This window comes from Tenrec ecaudatus, chromosome 11, assembly GCF_050624435.1.
Source record: "Tenrec ecaudatus isolate mTenEca1 chromosome 11, mTenEca1.hap1, whole genome shotgun sequence".
Classification (NCBI taxonomy): Eukaryota; Metazoa; Chordata; class Mammalia; order Afrosoricida; family Tenrecidae; genus Tenrec; species Tenrec ecaudatus.
In genome coordinates, this window is record NC_134540.1 from 70455920 (window position 1) to 70471353 (window position 15434).

Here is a 15434-nt window from a genome sequence, read left to right on the forward strand (position 1 = left end):
AAATATTTATGTGTTTTCCGATGGTCTTAGGCGACCCCTGTGAAAGGGTTGTTTGACTCCCCAAAGGGGTCGAGACCCACAGGTTGAGAACCACTGCTCTGCCCCTCCCTAACACAGCCTTGTAACTTTAGGTTAAATCAATTAAGAAACATCAACTATGCAATAAAAGCTGATTTCCAGTAGTGTTTAAAGCCAGTTTTTCCTGTCAGCAAAATCTATTCTCAGCTGAGTTTAAAATTCACAATAAAGCTCCATTACTTAAGACATCAAACTGTTGTGTGGTAGGGCAAGTCAGGCAATTTGGCTTCTATTTCTAACAAAAACTCCCAGAACTGATGGTATTTAAGTCCATGGAAGTGGTCAGAGTTCACTGCTGAGTCTACTGGCTCGGGAGTGCGTGATGGTTACAGACCTTTTTCACAAAACACCGACTGATGAATTAATTATGCAACGAATGATGCAGGCTGTATGGGCATACCTTACTGTTTCACAAATTTGGGGGATTTGTGCAGCTAGGGCTTTTTATGCTCTACAGATAATTTTATACCATCGGTTATAATACATCTCAGTAGATTCCAGTTGAGGCTGTGCTTTCTCAACGTCTTTGAAATATTCTCACCTCTAGTTATTCCATGTGACATTTTCACAGAGCAGGTTTTTCTGTAATTTCTAACTCTGTTGACTCCTGAATAAACAATCTCTACTTAGCATTAATATACTGGTGGCCTCAAGAGCCAAGAAAAACCATTCAAAAGCATTCACCTTGTCTGTTTTTTTAAAATAACTATTGATGCGTCTCCCAATGGTCTCAAGTTTCTAAGCAACTTCTCTACCCACCAGAAGGCTAGCTGTCTTCTGCATACAGCAAGTACTTCAACTATTCACCGCTGGTAAATGGCTTTCCTTGTTTGCTAATGAACAAGAGTCTTACTAAGGTTGCAGTCTCAGTTTTGCCAAGAGATTCGGCTGTGATAAGAAAGTCTATTTTACATTTTCTAGTTTTTCTGACAGTTGCTTTCTGAATTAAGAACCTTGTGAGTGCTTAGTCTGGTAACCAAACTAAACCAAATTTGCCATTGAGTTGGTTCTGATTCATAGATCTCTAGGATGGAACTGCCCCCATAGGGTTTCCAAAACGACACCAAATGGCCAAATCTTTCTGCCCCAACCTGGCTGGTGGATGCAAACCACCAACCCCTCCAGTTATCCGTTGAATACTTTAAGCACTGCACCACCAGGGCTCCTTTAAACTGGTAAAGTCGTCAACCTAGGTTATATCCCCTTAGCACTGACCAGGTGGAGCCGCGAGATAAACATCAGCTACTAACTGCAAGGTTGGAGAAGTTCAAATCCACCGGCTGCTCCGAGGGAGACGGATTAGGCGATCTATTCCCATTACAATCGAGTGCCTCGGAAACTATCCTAAAGGGGGGCTGTGAGTCAGAACTGACTTGGTGGCAGTGAATATTGAATGATAGCATAATGAACACGTGACCACCTGTTTCTAACAAAGACTGCGATCGTCGATTGTGCCAGCCCGGCCGATAAACACAAGTAGGATTAACTGAAGGGCGGAGGGATAAATGGCTCAGTGAGCCTCACCTTGGTTGTTCTGTGCCTCAGTTTAAAGGGGTGCACTACCTGTGGGATGCCTAGCCTGTGGACTGTGTCGCTGTAAGTTGAGGCCCCTTTAAGCCCACATGATTGGAATGTTCATCTCTGGAGCTGGGGACTGACAGTTGATGACACTTGGGGACCTGCCTTGCTGTTTGCTGCCTGGGTATATATAGCCCAGCTCTCTCTACAGAAGGGGACTGGCAACTGGCAGCTCTCAAAACTTGAAGGACTGCTAGTGTCTCACTGCTTTATAATTTAACTGTTAATTTCTTGTATTATCTATCTGTATATAATTTAACGGTTTATTTGTTGAATTATATATCTATCTTTATAAATATACTTATATATAATTACTAGCAATCTGGTTTGTCTCTCTAGAGAACCCTGTCCAATACAATGACTCATAGCCCACTATGTCTCAAATGCGTGATGTCTATTCTACTTTTCTTTGTCTTGAAGTGATGGGTATGCCCTAGTCAAAAAAACAAACCGCAGCACTGGTACGGTGACACACAGCCCGAAAACATCATAGAGTGGTGACTGTGTCACTGCGATTCAGTCTGCTGAGCAATTCCAGTCGACGAGTGGGGCACATATCCCGGAGTTTTTGTTGTAACGATTCATTTCTGCCATTGTAGTCTGAAAGTAGCAAAGGACTGGGTTGTGATCAAACTTTATCGATGGGCACTGACAATTTCAATTTATACGATTTCTATGTGTTACAAAAGATTATTGACTTTATCCCCCCAGCCATTTAAAAATATGAAAACCATTTTTTGCTCACTCTGGATTTCGCCCTGTGGTTTGCCAACCTCTGCTTGAAGAGAATGATTTCATGATAAAACCCAAACCAAACTAGTTAACTTTGAGTTGGTTCCAGCTCACAGTGAGCCTATGTGCATCAGAGCGGAAATCCGCTCCATAAGGTTTTCTTTCCTTTCTTCCAAAACATTATTTTTCTCTTATTGTTTAGAATATACACCACAACACATACACCAAATGAGCCATTTGTGCATACATGTACAGTTTAGTGACATTGGTTATATTCTTTGGATTTTAAAAAATTGATTGTTAGTGAATGAAGGGGGAAGTGCAGAGTGGAGACCCAAGGCCCACTTGTCGGCCACTGGAGATCCCCTCACAGAGGGGTCTAGGGGAGGAGATGAGTCAGTCAGGGTGCGATGTAGCACCGATGAAGAATACAGCTTTCCTCCAGTTCCTAAATGCTTCCTCCCCCACCCCCACCCCTACCACTACCATGATCCGAATTCTACCTTGCAAGTCTGGATAGAGCAGAGGCTGTACACTGGTGCATATAGGAGCTGGAGGCACAGGGAATCCAGGGTCCAGGGTGTGAGTGGCGATACTGGGAGGGTAGAGGGAAGGGAAAGTGGCTTGGAAAGAGGGAACCGATTACAAGGATCTACATGTGACCTCCTCCCTGGGGGACGGACAACAGAAAAGCGGGTGAAAGGAGATGTCGGACAGGGCAAGATATGACAAAATAATAATTTATAAATTATCAAGGGCTCATGAGGGAGGGGGCAGTGGGAAGGGAGGGGAAAAAAGAGGACCTGATGCAAAGGGCTTACGTGGAGAGCAAATGCTTTGAAAATGATGAGGGCAAAGAATGTACAGATGTGCTTTACACAATTGATGTATGCATGGATTGTGATAAGAGTTGTATGAGTCCCTGATAAAATGTTTAAAAAAAGATTACACATCTCATTAAATATAATTTTATGTGAAAAAAAACTAAACAAAACAAATTGATTCTTTGGATGGTGCAACCATTTTCACGCCCCCTTTGAGTGATTTCTCCCCCAGTAACAAACTCCCTGCCCGCTAAGCTTCCTTTCTCATCGTTAAAGTTGCCGTTGTCAGATTGATTTCATACTGTTCTTAATAGACTACAATGCAGAAGCAGACCTTCCATTTTATTTTTTAAAATCATTTTATTGGGGGCTCACAAACTCTTATCACAATCCATCCATCCATCCACTGTATGTCAAGCTCATTTGTACATTTGTTTCCCTCATCATTCTCAAAACATTTGCTTTCTACTTCAGCCCTTCGTATCAGGTCCTCATTTTCCCCTCCCTCCCTCCCTTCCTGCTCCCCCTCCTCATGAAGCCTTGATAAGTTATAAATTATTATTTTGTCATATCTGACCTTTTGGTTTTTTAACTAGGTAAGCAGAACTATGGTTTGTTTTAACAAAACTTCAGGGAATGCTTCTGGTTTACATTTTAATGATCATCTTTGCCGGGCAATAGTTTAGGGGTTCATGCAGCCCTCTGGACTTCATGAGAATGTGTAATTCTGTTCTATCCCCACCCCACCTCCCATTTGGTCAGGGTTTTGCTATGAATCTTTGCTCAAAAAGCACCTACGTTTTCAGTGATTGCTTTTGAAATACCTCACTAAGCCTGTTGGAGGTGCCTCTAGGTGGAATTTCCAGTTAGCATGTTAACTGTTTATCACCCAGGCCCTGCACACAAAGGAAAGGCCAACGACCCACCCATGTGATCAGAAGCCTCAGCCATGGGAGGCTTCTTTAGATTCAGGTTCAAGCAAACTGGACAGGGTGGAGTTGGGGGCAGAGGATCACACAAGGTCAGGGCTATTGGAAAAGACCACTGGGTGCTGAGCAGGCTTAGTGTGTAGGAAAGAATGTGTAGATATAGTCCAAGTGTTGAGAGACTAGGAGGGCCGGAAGTCAAAGAAACATCGGCTTCAGAACCAGTTTTAAACTATGTGCCTTGTTTCATGGTCAATTAAGCGTTGACTCTCCTAATATCAATAACCCCTTGTTTGCTTGCTCAGTCCCCCATAGTTCACGAGAGTCTTTCCCCAGCACCCATCTCTGCATCTGACTGGTGAGTGGCCAGTTGCGCCTCCTGCCAGGACTGTGTGCGCTGCGGTGCAGTCTGGTTCTTTTCAAGAACATCACTTTGACAGGAGAAGGGGGACTGGGAGCTGGGCGCAAGAAACCACACTTGGTCCCCTGTACTATCTGCCCCAGGGCCAGGTCTGTAAGGGTCCTGGCGTGGCCACCGCCATCAGCCCCACACCTTGGTGCCACTGGGTGTGTGCGGCCCTGGGCAGGGCTGGGTGGACCACACGCAGACCTTGCACCTCCGTCGGGTGGTCGCGGTGACGCCGCCCAGCAGCGCGTCCCTGGGCTCCGGGCGGCGGCCCTCTGCTGTGCTCACAAACCCCGACGGGGTGCGCGCCGCCGAGGGTCCCCGGGGCGGGTCTCCGCTGGCTCGGGCAGCGCGGGGCCGCGGCGTCCGGAGGGAGGAGCTAGTCGGGCCGGGGGCGGGGCTGGGAGGAGCCCGGGCGGCGGGAGCAGCGGCGGCGGCGGGCGGCTGGCGGGCGCCCTGGGAGCGGCGTGGGGGCCGCGGGGGGAGCCGGCGCCGACGGGCGCAGCTGGCCCTGGACGCACGGATGCACCCACGGACACGATCTGGGCCCCGTGAACGGGAAGCGCGCGGGCTCGGGGACGACGATCCGGGAACCCCCACCTGGTCGGGAAGGAGGCGAGGACCGGCTGGCGTGCTGTCTCTTTAAGACCATGTTCCTGCTAACCTCGACGGTGAGTACAGAACCGGGCCCGCGCCCGCGTCCCGGAGGGTCTCGCGGAGCGATGGGCACTCAGGACGCCAGGTCTCGATAGGTGGATGAGAGTTCAAGTCAGTGGGCATGGAATTAGGAGAAATCATGAATGGGGGTGGCTCCCACTTTGAGCCCAACCCCCCCCCCCCAGGCACCTTTAAAATTTTTAACAGGGCTCCTGGAGGGGCAGTGAGACTAAGCGAGGCCACGATCCAAAGGGGCGGACTGGCCCCCACCGGGCTTCAGCCTCTGCTCAGCCCAGTCCTTCCTGAATCTCGGTAAGCCCCAGGGCTTGGGGAACAAGTGGGTGGAAAGCAGGCTGGCTTGGGGTCTGCAGGTGGGTGGGGCAGAGGCAGGCGTATCCAGGAAAGCAGCCACGGTGGCAATCAGTTTTCACTTGCTGAACGTCGCTGGAGACTGGGGTGGCAAGAGAAACTGCCCAGGGCACGTTTCTTGCCAGATCCTGGACATGCCTTTGGTGGGGAGACAGAAGAACTGGCTACTTGTTCTCAGTTCCCTGTGCCTACCTCTGGATCAGCCATGGATCAGCCATCTCGCAGGCCCCTCTGAGAGGGCCGAGAATCGAGCAGGTGGCTGCCAGAACTGTACCTCCCTAGTGTTCTCCGGGGTGTGCTCACTGGGAGAGGCCCCACTGTTTGATGACACAGAGTGAGCAGAATGAGGATTGTGAAGTCAGAGAGGAAGTGGGATAGTATAGGCGGGCCTAGAGCTGGTTGCCGGGGAGAGGACACACCCAGGCAGCTCCAGTGCCCTTCTGCCTGTGGAAGGGACCCTCTGTGATCGGCAGGGCATAGCTGGTGTTCATGGTGGACTGATGAGTTGGGTGAGGCCACCCTAGCATGAGGTTCCCCCCTCCCCATCCTGTACAGGCATTGAAAACAACCCCGTCTCCACCTTCCGAAGGCCTAAATGCACCCACGTCATGTGGAAGGAAAGCAGTAGAGAACCTGGGTGCCACGTTCACTGTCCCCCCCTTCCTTCCAAACCTTCTTCTCCTGGGCAGCCCAACGGGCACTGCCTGGCCCCAGCTCTGTGCGCTGCCTGGCCCTCCTGCATAGTTGCCACCCAGGATTTGGGGTGGCAGGGCTCTGGGGGAATGTGAGCCCCGGAGAGCGGACGCATCCAGAAGACCATCACTGACCCTCACCCTCCTACCCCTCCAGATGCAGAGGCCTCCATGGCTGTGATCAGCCTGCTGTTTTTGGCAGTGCTCTATGTTGTTCACCACCCCTTGATGGTCAGTGACCGGATGGACCTGGACACGCTAGCCAGAAGCCGGCAGCTGGAGAAGCGGATGAGCGAGGAGATGCGCCAATTAGAGAGAGAGTTTGAAGAGCGAAAGCGAGCTGCTGAGCAGAAGCAGAAGGCAGAGAACTTGTGGCGGGGAGAGCCGGCCAGTGACCCGTTAGTGCTGGGGGAGAAAGGCCTGGGGTGGCGGTTCCAGGCCGATGGTCAAGAGGGGCCTCTGGGCTGGCTGCTGGGGAACCTGTGGAATGCTGGCCTCTTCTGCCTCTTCCTCCTCTTTGAGCTCCTGCGGCAGAACATGCAGCATGAGCCGGCCTTTGATTCCAGCAGTGACGAGGAGGAGGCGGAAGTCCGGGTGGTGCCCGTCACGTCCTGCAGCTGGCTCGCCGACTTCCCCTCACAGGAGGCCCTGGCCACCTTCTATGAACATTATGTCCAGAATGCCATCCGGGACCTGCCCAGCACCTGTGAGTTTGTGGAGAGCTTTGTGGATGACCTGCTGGAGGCCTGTCGGATCCTCAGCCGCCGGGAGGCTCACCTACAGTTGGAAGACTGCCTGGGCCTTGGGGCTGCCTTTGAGAAGTGGGGAACCTACCGCGAGACCCAGACATTCTACGTGCTGGTGCCCGTCGTCCCCCCGCAGGGCTCCATTTTCGTCATGGAGATGCAGAATCAGGCCATGGGCCGCCGCTGCGGCTGCGTGCTGGTGGAGCTGGAGTGCGTGTGCAGGTGTGAGAAGCTCCTGGGGGACGTGCTGTGCCTGGTGCACCGCAGCAACAAGGACCACGCCGCGGCGCCAGGGACAAGTAACAGCGCCGTCAAGGCGGCGTTCTGCACCGGCTCCCACCTGGACGTGCACAAGAGCGTACAGTGGTTCCGGAGCATGATGAGCAATGCCTGGGCCCTTGTGGCCCACAAGTATGACTTCAAGCTCAGCCTTCCGCCCTCCACCACCTCCTGCAAGCTCAGGCTGGAGTACCGCTCAGGCCGCTTTCTCTCCATCAGCCTGGTCCTGGGGGTGCAGCGGGAAGACACGTTGGTCTACCTGGTGAGCCAGGTTCCTGAGCAGGAACAGCTTACCAGTATTTACTGGCCGGAGTCCTTGGCAGCCTGCGAGCACTTGTTCTTGAAGCTGATAGGGCGCTTTGCTCCGGAGGACACCTGTCACTTCAAGTGCCTCCAGATCATTTTAACTCTCCGTGACCTCCAGAACCTACCCGCCGGGGCACCCTGCCCCATCCTGACCCCTTACCACTTCAAAACAGCCTTCATGCACCTGTTGCTAAGGCTGCCCCTGACAGACTGGAAGCACCACATGCTGTCCCAGCGGCTCCAGGACCTCCTCTGGTTCTTGGGCAGGGGCCTCCAGCAGAGGTCCCTCCACCATTTCCTCATTGGCAACACCTCCCTGCCCCTGACCGTCCCGATCCCTAAGACATTTCGGAATGCGGAGCCTGTCAACCTCTTCCAGCACCTGGTGCTCAATCCAGTGGCACACTCGCAGGCCATGGAGGAGTTCCACAACCTCCTCCTGCAGGTGAAGGCCTTGCCTTGTGCTCCTGGGGCTGGGGCCCATTAACCTAAAGGCTATTAAAGAACGGGGAGAGGGGGCGAGGTGTGTCTGCTTCCTCTGCGGCCTGCCTACCGGAGACTTCCTCCTGCAGACCTCACCGCTGCGTAGGTGGTCCCTTTGCGGGTGGGTGGAGGTGATAGATGAAGGGGGGTGAGGGGGGGTTATGAGGTTGGGGTGTGCCGTGTGCAGGGCCTATTCTAGGGTTGGTAGTTTTGAACTTTTCTTCTCCTGACTGACCCAAGAGGGTCTAGGGGAAACATACTCCAGGAGAGCTTGGCTGCTGCAGAGCTCAGACCCAGAAGGTGTTGTGTCTCAACACTGGACCTGAAAGAGGACCCCGCCCTTTCCCCTTAGGCCTCTGTGTAAACCGAGTGCCTCCTTGAACTGTGAGCTTGATGGTCATCAGAGTCGACGGCACACCGTGTCCTCCCAAATCAGATGCTGTGATGACAACTTCCCCTATTTTAAGCTCCCAACTTTTCAGACTTTTCACTTTTTAAAAAGACAAGATGTTTAGTTTCCATTTTCTTAATTTAGCTCCATTTTCCCAGGGCTATTTTTGTACCTCTGAGAAACACTCCCCAAAACTACCCAAATCATTTCTTAGCATTGCTTTAAAAACAAATCTTAAGGCAAGCGTTCCCTGGCCCCGGAACTGAGAGGGTGGGTTTATTCTAAGAGCCAACATCTGACCACCTTTACGCCCTGTTAGCTGTCTTTGTAGGGGGCAAGGAAGGAAGCCTCAGAAACCACAGGGAGTTCTATTCTGCCCTCTAGGGTCACTGGGACTCGGTAGTAGCTTTGTTTTTTTGTCTGGTTTGCTAAGAGTGGGATACTCACTAGGCTAACTGAAACGGTGGTGTGTGAACCTCTGTCCCCCTTCCCTGGGAGAACACTGAGGCAGTCGGCTTCTTTAAAGATCTACAACTTCAGAAGCCCTACCGAGTAGTTCCTGTAGGCTCACTGTGTGTCAGCATCAACCCCACCGCAGTGGGTGGGTCGAAGCTCTACAAGGAAGATTCTTCCTTTTCCTGAGGGGAACCACTTGCTTGGTAAAGAAGCGCTTCACCACTGCTGTGGCTGTGCCTTTCTCTTTGGGTAGTGCCTTTGTATCCCTCCTACGAGAAGACCAATGGGTGACTGGAACCCTGTCGTTTTGAGAATTGGGCTCCTCACGGTCCAGGCTAGGTGCCAGGGTTGGACAGGAAGGGACTATGAAGCGGCCCAGCTTTACAAAGGAGGGATCCTAGAGATTGGGACTGGGGTGTTTTTCTCCGTTCAAAACCTGGGGCATCCTGAGGAAGAGTGTTAATCAACGCTAGGGGTGGGTGTGGTTGTTTTGGAAATTCTGGTGGCTGTTGCTACCCATGAGTGACAGCAAGACCTGCTAGGGAGGAGGACCTGGCCTCAGTGGGGTCAAATCTGGCCTGCTCAGACTGCAGGCCTACAGTCCATGCTTTTCCAAGCAAAACCCACCGCCATCAAGGTGACTGGGACTCATTGAACAGATTAGAACTGCTCCCGAGGGTTTCCAAGACTGCCGATCTTTATGGGAGCAGACAGCCTCATCTTTCTCCCTCAGTGGCTGAGGGATTTGAATTGCTGACCTTGTGATTAGTAGCTGGATGTGTGATCCACTACGCCCCATGGTTCCTTTCCCTACCACATTCTCACTGCCAGGAGGCGATGCTGATTCACAGTGACCCTGCAGGACAGGGTAGAACTGTCCCTGTGGGTTTCTGAGACTGTAACTCGTTATGGGAGTATAAAGCCTCAACTTTCTCCCAAGGAGTGGCTGGTAGTTTTGAACTGCCAACCTTACGGTTAGCAGCCCAACACACCACCCCTAATATACCACCAGGGCTCACTCCTAGCAAAGATAAAAGTGTCCTGGAAGCTGATGCTAGCCAGTCTTCAGGGGTTATGGCTGTGCCTGCCATCCTGTTCACTGGGTACCGCTTTCAAGTTAAGAGAGAGGTTCTCACAGCGGTCGCCCGATTCATAACAGTAGCAAAATGACAGTTATGAAGTAGCAGTGAAGATCATTTTATGGTTGGGGGGGTCCCCACCACATGAAGAGCTGTATCAAAGGGTCCTGTCATTAGGAAGGTTGAGAACCACTGCATTAAGGTGTGACGATGGTGGGAATTTGGTGTTTTAAAAAAACCCATCCACTTATTTTTGAGAAAATAACTTTGCTGGTGTTTTAGTTTCAGATCAATACAGGAGGCTGTTCCCTGCCACCCCCAAAAGACCCTGTTCAGTAGCATAGCCAGTGGATCCAGCATCCACACGTGTGCCTGTCCCCAAGAAGTTCAGGTTACTCTGAGTAGCTTCATGTGGTCGACCCTGGCATTTCTCACGGTACCCTAAACCAATTGGCCTGGTGGCTTCCCAGTGGCATGGCCAGTGGGCAGGAATGAACTGTGAAGGTTGGTAAAGGAATAGAAGGGTTAACATGGGGCCTAAACCAAACCATGAGAGGCTACACACAAGCATCAGCTCTGTAAGGCAGAAGTCTCCTTGGCTAGAGAGAGGGTGGTCTCCAGTCTCAGGAGCCAGAAGGAAAATGTTATTGAGTCCGCAAAAGACAACAGGAACAGTCAAAGTGGGCGTGGCTGCGGGTGAAAGAAAGTAGGAGGTGGGGAACAAGTAGTATTGGGAAGAACAGAGCTACAGTGTTCTGAGCTCAAGCTTACAAAGAGAGAGAAAGCTCTCTAGATACTTGGGGAGCTAAGCTTTATTCCAAAACAAACCTGGCTGGCACCCAGGATGGGCCAACAATGATGGCAATGAAACTACTTGGCCCACTGCCAATGGGGGTGTTTTGCATCTGGTAATTCATTTACTCATACTACCAGCCCATGAAATGGACACTTGATCATTGCCAGTTGACAGACAAGGAAACATAAGCACAGAGAGGGAATGAGACTCTTTCAAGGTCGCACGGTAAGTGGCAGAGCCGTGGGAAGATAGTACGCTAGCCACCTTTCAGAGTGGTCTTGGGGACAACATGAAGGGGTTAGAGTGCTTTGAAAAATCCCAAAAGTATGATGTTAATTTACAGATGGAGGGTGGTATGTTAACTGCTTGGAAATTTGAGAAGACAGACTTGTTGGTTCTTGGCCCAGTCTTTAGGAGGTCAGGAATTTGATATCGCACACAAAAATTACAGGCATTTGCTCAGAGGCCAAAACACATGCAGAGCCATTCCAATGAGCCCATTGATCCTCACAGGGACATTATGGTTTATGTTAACTATGGTTTAAGTCAGTGGCAGGCTGAATGGTCTGGGGACATTGGAAGTCAGCGATTGCTGTAACCACCTGATAACACAATTTCTTTCCTAAAGAGGATGTTTCCAGTTTAGTTTGGGGAAGAATTCCCAGTGAGAGGAGTAAGGTGGAGGAGGGAATGATCCTGGGACGGCTTTTCTTTGCACAGAGGAATTGCGCTTTGCATACCACTGATAAATCGTTCAACCTTTTGGCATTCTCGGAAGCCCTAGCCCAAGACACAAAGATGGCATTCAGAGGTGAAAGAGCTGCCTGCACTGGGCGGGCCTGGCTTATTGAGATGCTGGGGGTGAAGCTGGCTCTGTCCCTCTCCCTCCCATTGCCCCAAGCAGTCAGCTCCCAAACCAAACCAGGTGCTGCCCCAGTTTAGTCCAACTCCCCAGGATCCTGCATGACTCTGCAGAACTACGCTCCATGGGGTTTGTTTTATGGTGACAGTAAACAACAAAACATACTGCATTGCGCCATTGGGTTTTCAATGGTTTGTTGGGAGTGGATCACCAGGGCTGCCATCATCCAGGGAAGGGGAAGCTAGGTTATTTCACAGAACAGCCTTGTGTCTGTGCCTTCATAAAGGGGTCCACTAGTGCCCTCTACCAGGCCAGTTCTTCTGAGGCTCCCAATTCATTTACACCTCTATCCTTCCAACTCCACTGTTCTGAGTCAGTGCACACTTAACCAAAAACCACATTTCCACTCTCCTCCCTCAAATTTGCTGAGGGCAGAGTGGGCCAGAGAGACAGCAGTGGGGTCTCACTGCCTACCTGCTCACAAGGTGTGTAAAATCTGATTTTCAAAGAGCCCAGCAAAGGGGGTATTTTCACCCCCATTTTATGTATAGGGAAGAAAGATGAAGGAAGCTGCTTGAACCAGGATTTAAATTGGTCCTCCAACTTTATCCATTCAACCTCGAAGTGCTTACAGCATCCTGGGCTAATCCCAAGCCCTGGGGAAACAATGTCTAGGACACTGATGTCCTCTAGAGGCTATGGAGGAGATGGATAAGAAATAATCACGGCAGAAGGAAGAGGGTGTGGGTGACAAATTGTACAGAAGCCTCTAGGACGGAGACACGACCATTTCAAAGAAAACTAGAGGAAGTGCCGACGGGTGAGCTGAAATCTGATGGGGAGCCCACTGGGTAAAGATAGGAAGTTGAGCTAAGGTGGGGAAGACTGAATTCTGGAGAGGGCTACGGTGGGGCAGGGCATGGTGGGAGCAAGAAGGCCCCACTGGCTGGAAGCCCAGGAGCAAGAGGAGCACAGCACAAGACTAGAGAGGGCATGGGAAACCTGTGAAGGTTTTAGACTTTGGAAGTGGGGGTGTCAAAGAGGGGTACAGTGGGCCCAATGCAGGGTCAGGCTTGTTGCAAACCAAGGTGGGGAAGGAAATGTGGATTGAGAGAAGAAATGAAGAGAAACAAAAGGGACCCCATCAATGTGTGCGGAGATTGAGGAGGGAGCAGGCTGACCTGGGTGTTGTCTGGGACCCAGGGTGTCAGGTGAGATCATCGTTCACAGAGCTGAAGGGCACTCTGAACTGATTATCTTCTGTCTCATCCAGTTTTACATGAAAAAGTAGTGTAAGCACAAGTTCATGCCAAAAAATGAAATTGGTTTTAAAAGTGGTTTTCAACAAAAGGAAATGCATTTTGATGGTCATGACCGTGGGGCACCAGTAGCATTTAGTGGCGAGGGTAGCAGGGATGTAACACGGTCAGGGTCAGGGTGCTCAATAACCAAGGCAAGCATGGGTTTATTTACTAATCTGCAGTGAACAAGTTCACATGGGTTTTGGATGGGAACAAAAACATGCACAACTGTTCATCACAGCTTAGTGAGCAAGGCAAGTGAACCCTGTTTACTGGACACTCCATCTCTGCCTGGGGCGACATTTGAAGAGACCTTGATTCTGTAGAAGGTGCTGTGGGGGCCAAGAAGACAGATGCCCGCTGTACCTAGAAGCAGAATATTTGATGGAAAACAACAAAACCATGTAATTGTTCACTCCAGATTAGAAAATAAGCATAAGCGAGCCTGTGCTTACCTTATATATGGGGTTATCTGCCCCTTGAAGGAGTGCATATTTTCATTCTATTTTAGGATGTTCCCCCAAACTCAACCTCAACTCCAAAACAAACTCATTGTCATTAAGTTGATGCTGACTCAGTGATCCTACAGGACCTTGGAGTTGCCCCAAGATAGTAACTTTATGGGAGCAGAAAGCCCCGTCCATCTAGCTATCTCCTGTGGAGCTGCTGGTGGTTTCAAACTGCTGACTTCGTGGTTTAGCAGCCCAACCACTTCGGCGGCCAGGCCCCACCCGGTGCACCCCCACCTACTACTGACCCAATTGATTCTGCCTCACGGTGACCCTATAGGACAGAGTAGAAGTGGCTCTCTGGGTTTCCCAGGCTGGAATCTGCATAAAATGCAGACTGCTTGCTTCATCTTGCTTCTGCAGAGCGGAAGCTGAGGTTTCCAACCGCACACTGCCGCTTTAACCGCTGCCCTACAGAGTTGCTTAGGAGAACCGCCCCCCCCCCAAACTCAAAACACCACTACGGAGGGGGGCGGGTAAGGGGTAGGGGGGTCGCTTCCAACTCCCAGCGTCCCTAGGACTGAGTTAACTGCTCCGTTGGGTTCCCAAGGCTCTTAATCTTCACGGAAGCAGACTGCCACATCTTTCTCCAGGGGATGCCGTTGGACCCCGAGGAACTGCACAGATAGCGCTGAATCAAGGGCCCTCGAATCCGCCCGGAAAGGCCTTCCGACGGCGCCGCGGGTTAGGCGGGGGGTGGGGGGCTCTTCATAGCAAGGTTGGCGGCTGAAACTCAAGAACAGCTCTGCGGGAGCAAGAGGGGCCCGTCTGTTTCCATAGAGACTGACGGCTGAACCCTAAGGAGCAGTTCTCAGTCCTACTGGGCCACTGTGCGTCAGAACTGGCTTCATGGCAGTTGTTTGCGAGTCTCCTCTCAGGAGGATTGAGAAGATCTTGGAGGGGGTGCAGGGGCGGGGCCTTAAGCGCTGCGAGCGGAGGCGGTCTGCGCAGGCGCGTCACTGGCCCCGCCCCACGTGACGTGACGTGACGGCGGCCGTTAGGGCGTCCTGAAGCGGCGGGCGCGCGATTTAAAAGCTGCTCCTGAGACGCGGAGGCAACATGCGACCGCCCTGCCCAGGTGAGGCCCGGCAGGGAGAGGCAGTCGGGGACGGGGCGTGCCGGGCCCCCGCCCTGAGAACGAGCCTCTTCTGCGCCCATCCTGGGCCCGCGGGCCGGGGGAGGCCTGCGCGGTCCGGGCCGCGCGCCCCGCGAGCTCGCTTGGCGGGGCTCGCTCGGCCAATCCGGACGCGGCTGCGGCCGTGCGCGCGGGGCGGGCCCGCTCTGGCGCTCCGGGGCGGGGCTTGGGGCGCCTTCTCCCCGGGCTCCACTCGGTGCCAGCTTCTCCACTTACCGTAGTTTGCTGGAGTGGAGTTAGATTCCGAGCGGGGGGAGCACTGGGCTTGCCGCTGCAGGCTTAGCCGCACGCGTTCGTTTTGTCTTCATTCAACACGTAGTTGAGCGCGCGTTTTGCGCAGGAGGACACTGTTGGCCACTGGTTTGACTCGCTTGGCTGACCGACAAGTCTGCGGTTCGGGGATTCGAACCGACTCGTTGCTCCACGGGAGAAGGATTTGACAATCTGCTTACATCTTTGGAAGCCCGTGGTGGGTGGGGGTGGGGGGGCAGTTCTACCCCGTCTTGTAGGGTCTCCATTACTGGAAATCCACTTGGCAAGGGAAGCGGTGGAACTAGTACTCAAGTTCACTGCCATGGCGTCGATTTAGACTCAGCGAGCCTATAGGACGGGATAGAATGAGTTTCCAAGAGCGTATCTTTGGTGTAGAAAGCCTTTTCCCTCGAAGCTGCTAGTGGTTTAGAACTGCTGACCATGAGCTTAGTACCCCAACGCTAAACTCACTAAGCCTGTTGGAAATAGGGTACTGTAAAGGACAAAACCATGCCTTCTTTGAGCATGGTCTGGGAGACATTCAGTAAGCAAACGAAGTGACAGTAAACAAATAACT

At 51.8% G+C, this 15434-nt stretch overlaps 2 protein-coding genes across 3 annotated transcripts in view; both read left to right on the forward strand.

The window, feature by feature from the left end:
- The first annotated feature begins 4985 nt into the window (after positions 1-4985).
- ITPRIPL1 (ITPRIP like 1) lies at positions 4986-8107 on the forward strand. Of its 2 annotated transcripts, XM_075563167.1 has the most exons (3): positions 4986-5215; positions 5409-5513; positions 6420-8107. In XM_075563167.1, the coding sequence occupies exon 3, from the start codon at positions 6434-6436 to the stop codon at positions 8078-8080; it is 1647 nt and encodes a 548-aa protein (XP_075419282.1). In that variant the 5' UTR covers positions 4986-5215; positions 5409-5513; positions 6420-6433; the 3' UTR covers positions 8081-8107. The 2 variants fall into 2 exon arrangements, with proteins under 2 accessions (XP_075419282.1, XP_075419281.1); XM_075563166.1 differs by lacking the exon at positions 5409-5513 and having other exon boundaries at positions 4987-5215.
- A 6336-nt stretch (positions 8108-14443) lies between these two features.
- The window catches only part of NCAPH (non-SMC condensin I complex subunit H), a 36819-nt gene continuing 35828 nt past the window's right edge, over positions 14444-15434 (forward strand). The window contains exon 1 of the mRNA XM_075563168.1: positions 14444-14548. Within this exon, the coding sequence (XP_075419283.1) occupies positions 14530-14548 (19 nt within the window). The 5' untranslated portion in view covers positions 14444-14529. The remainder of the gene's footprint in view (positions 14549-15434) is intronic.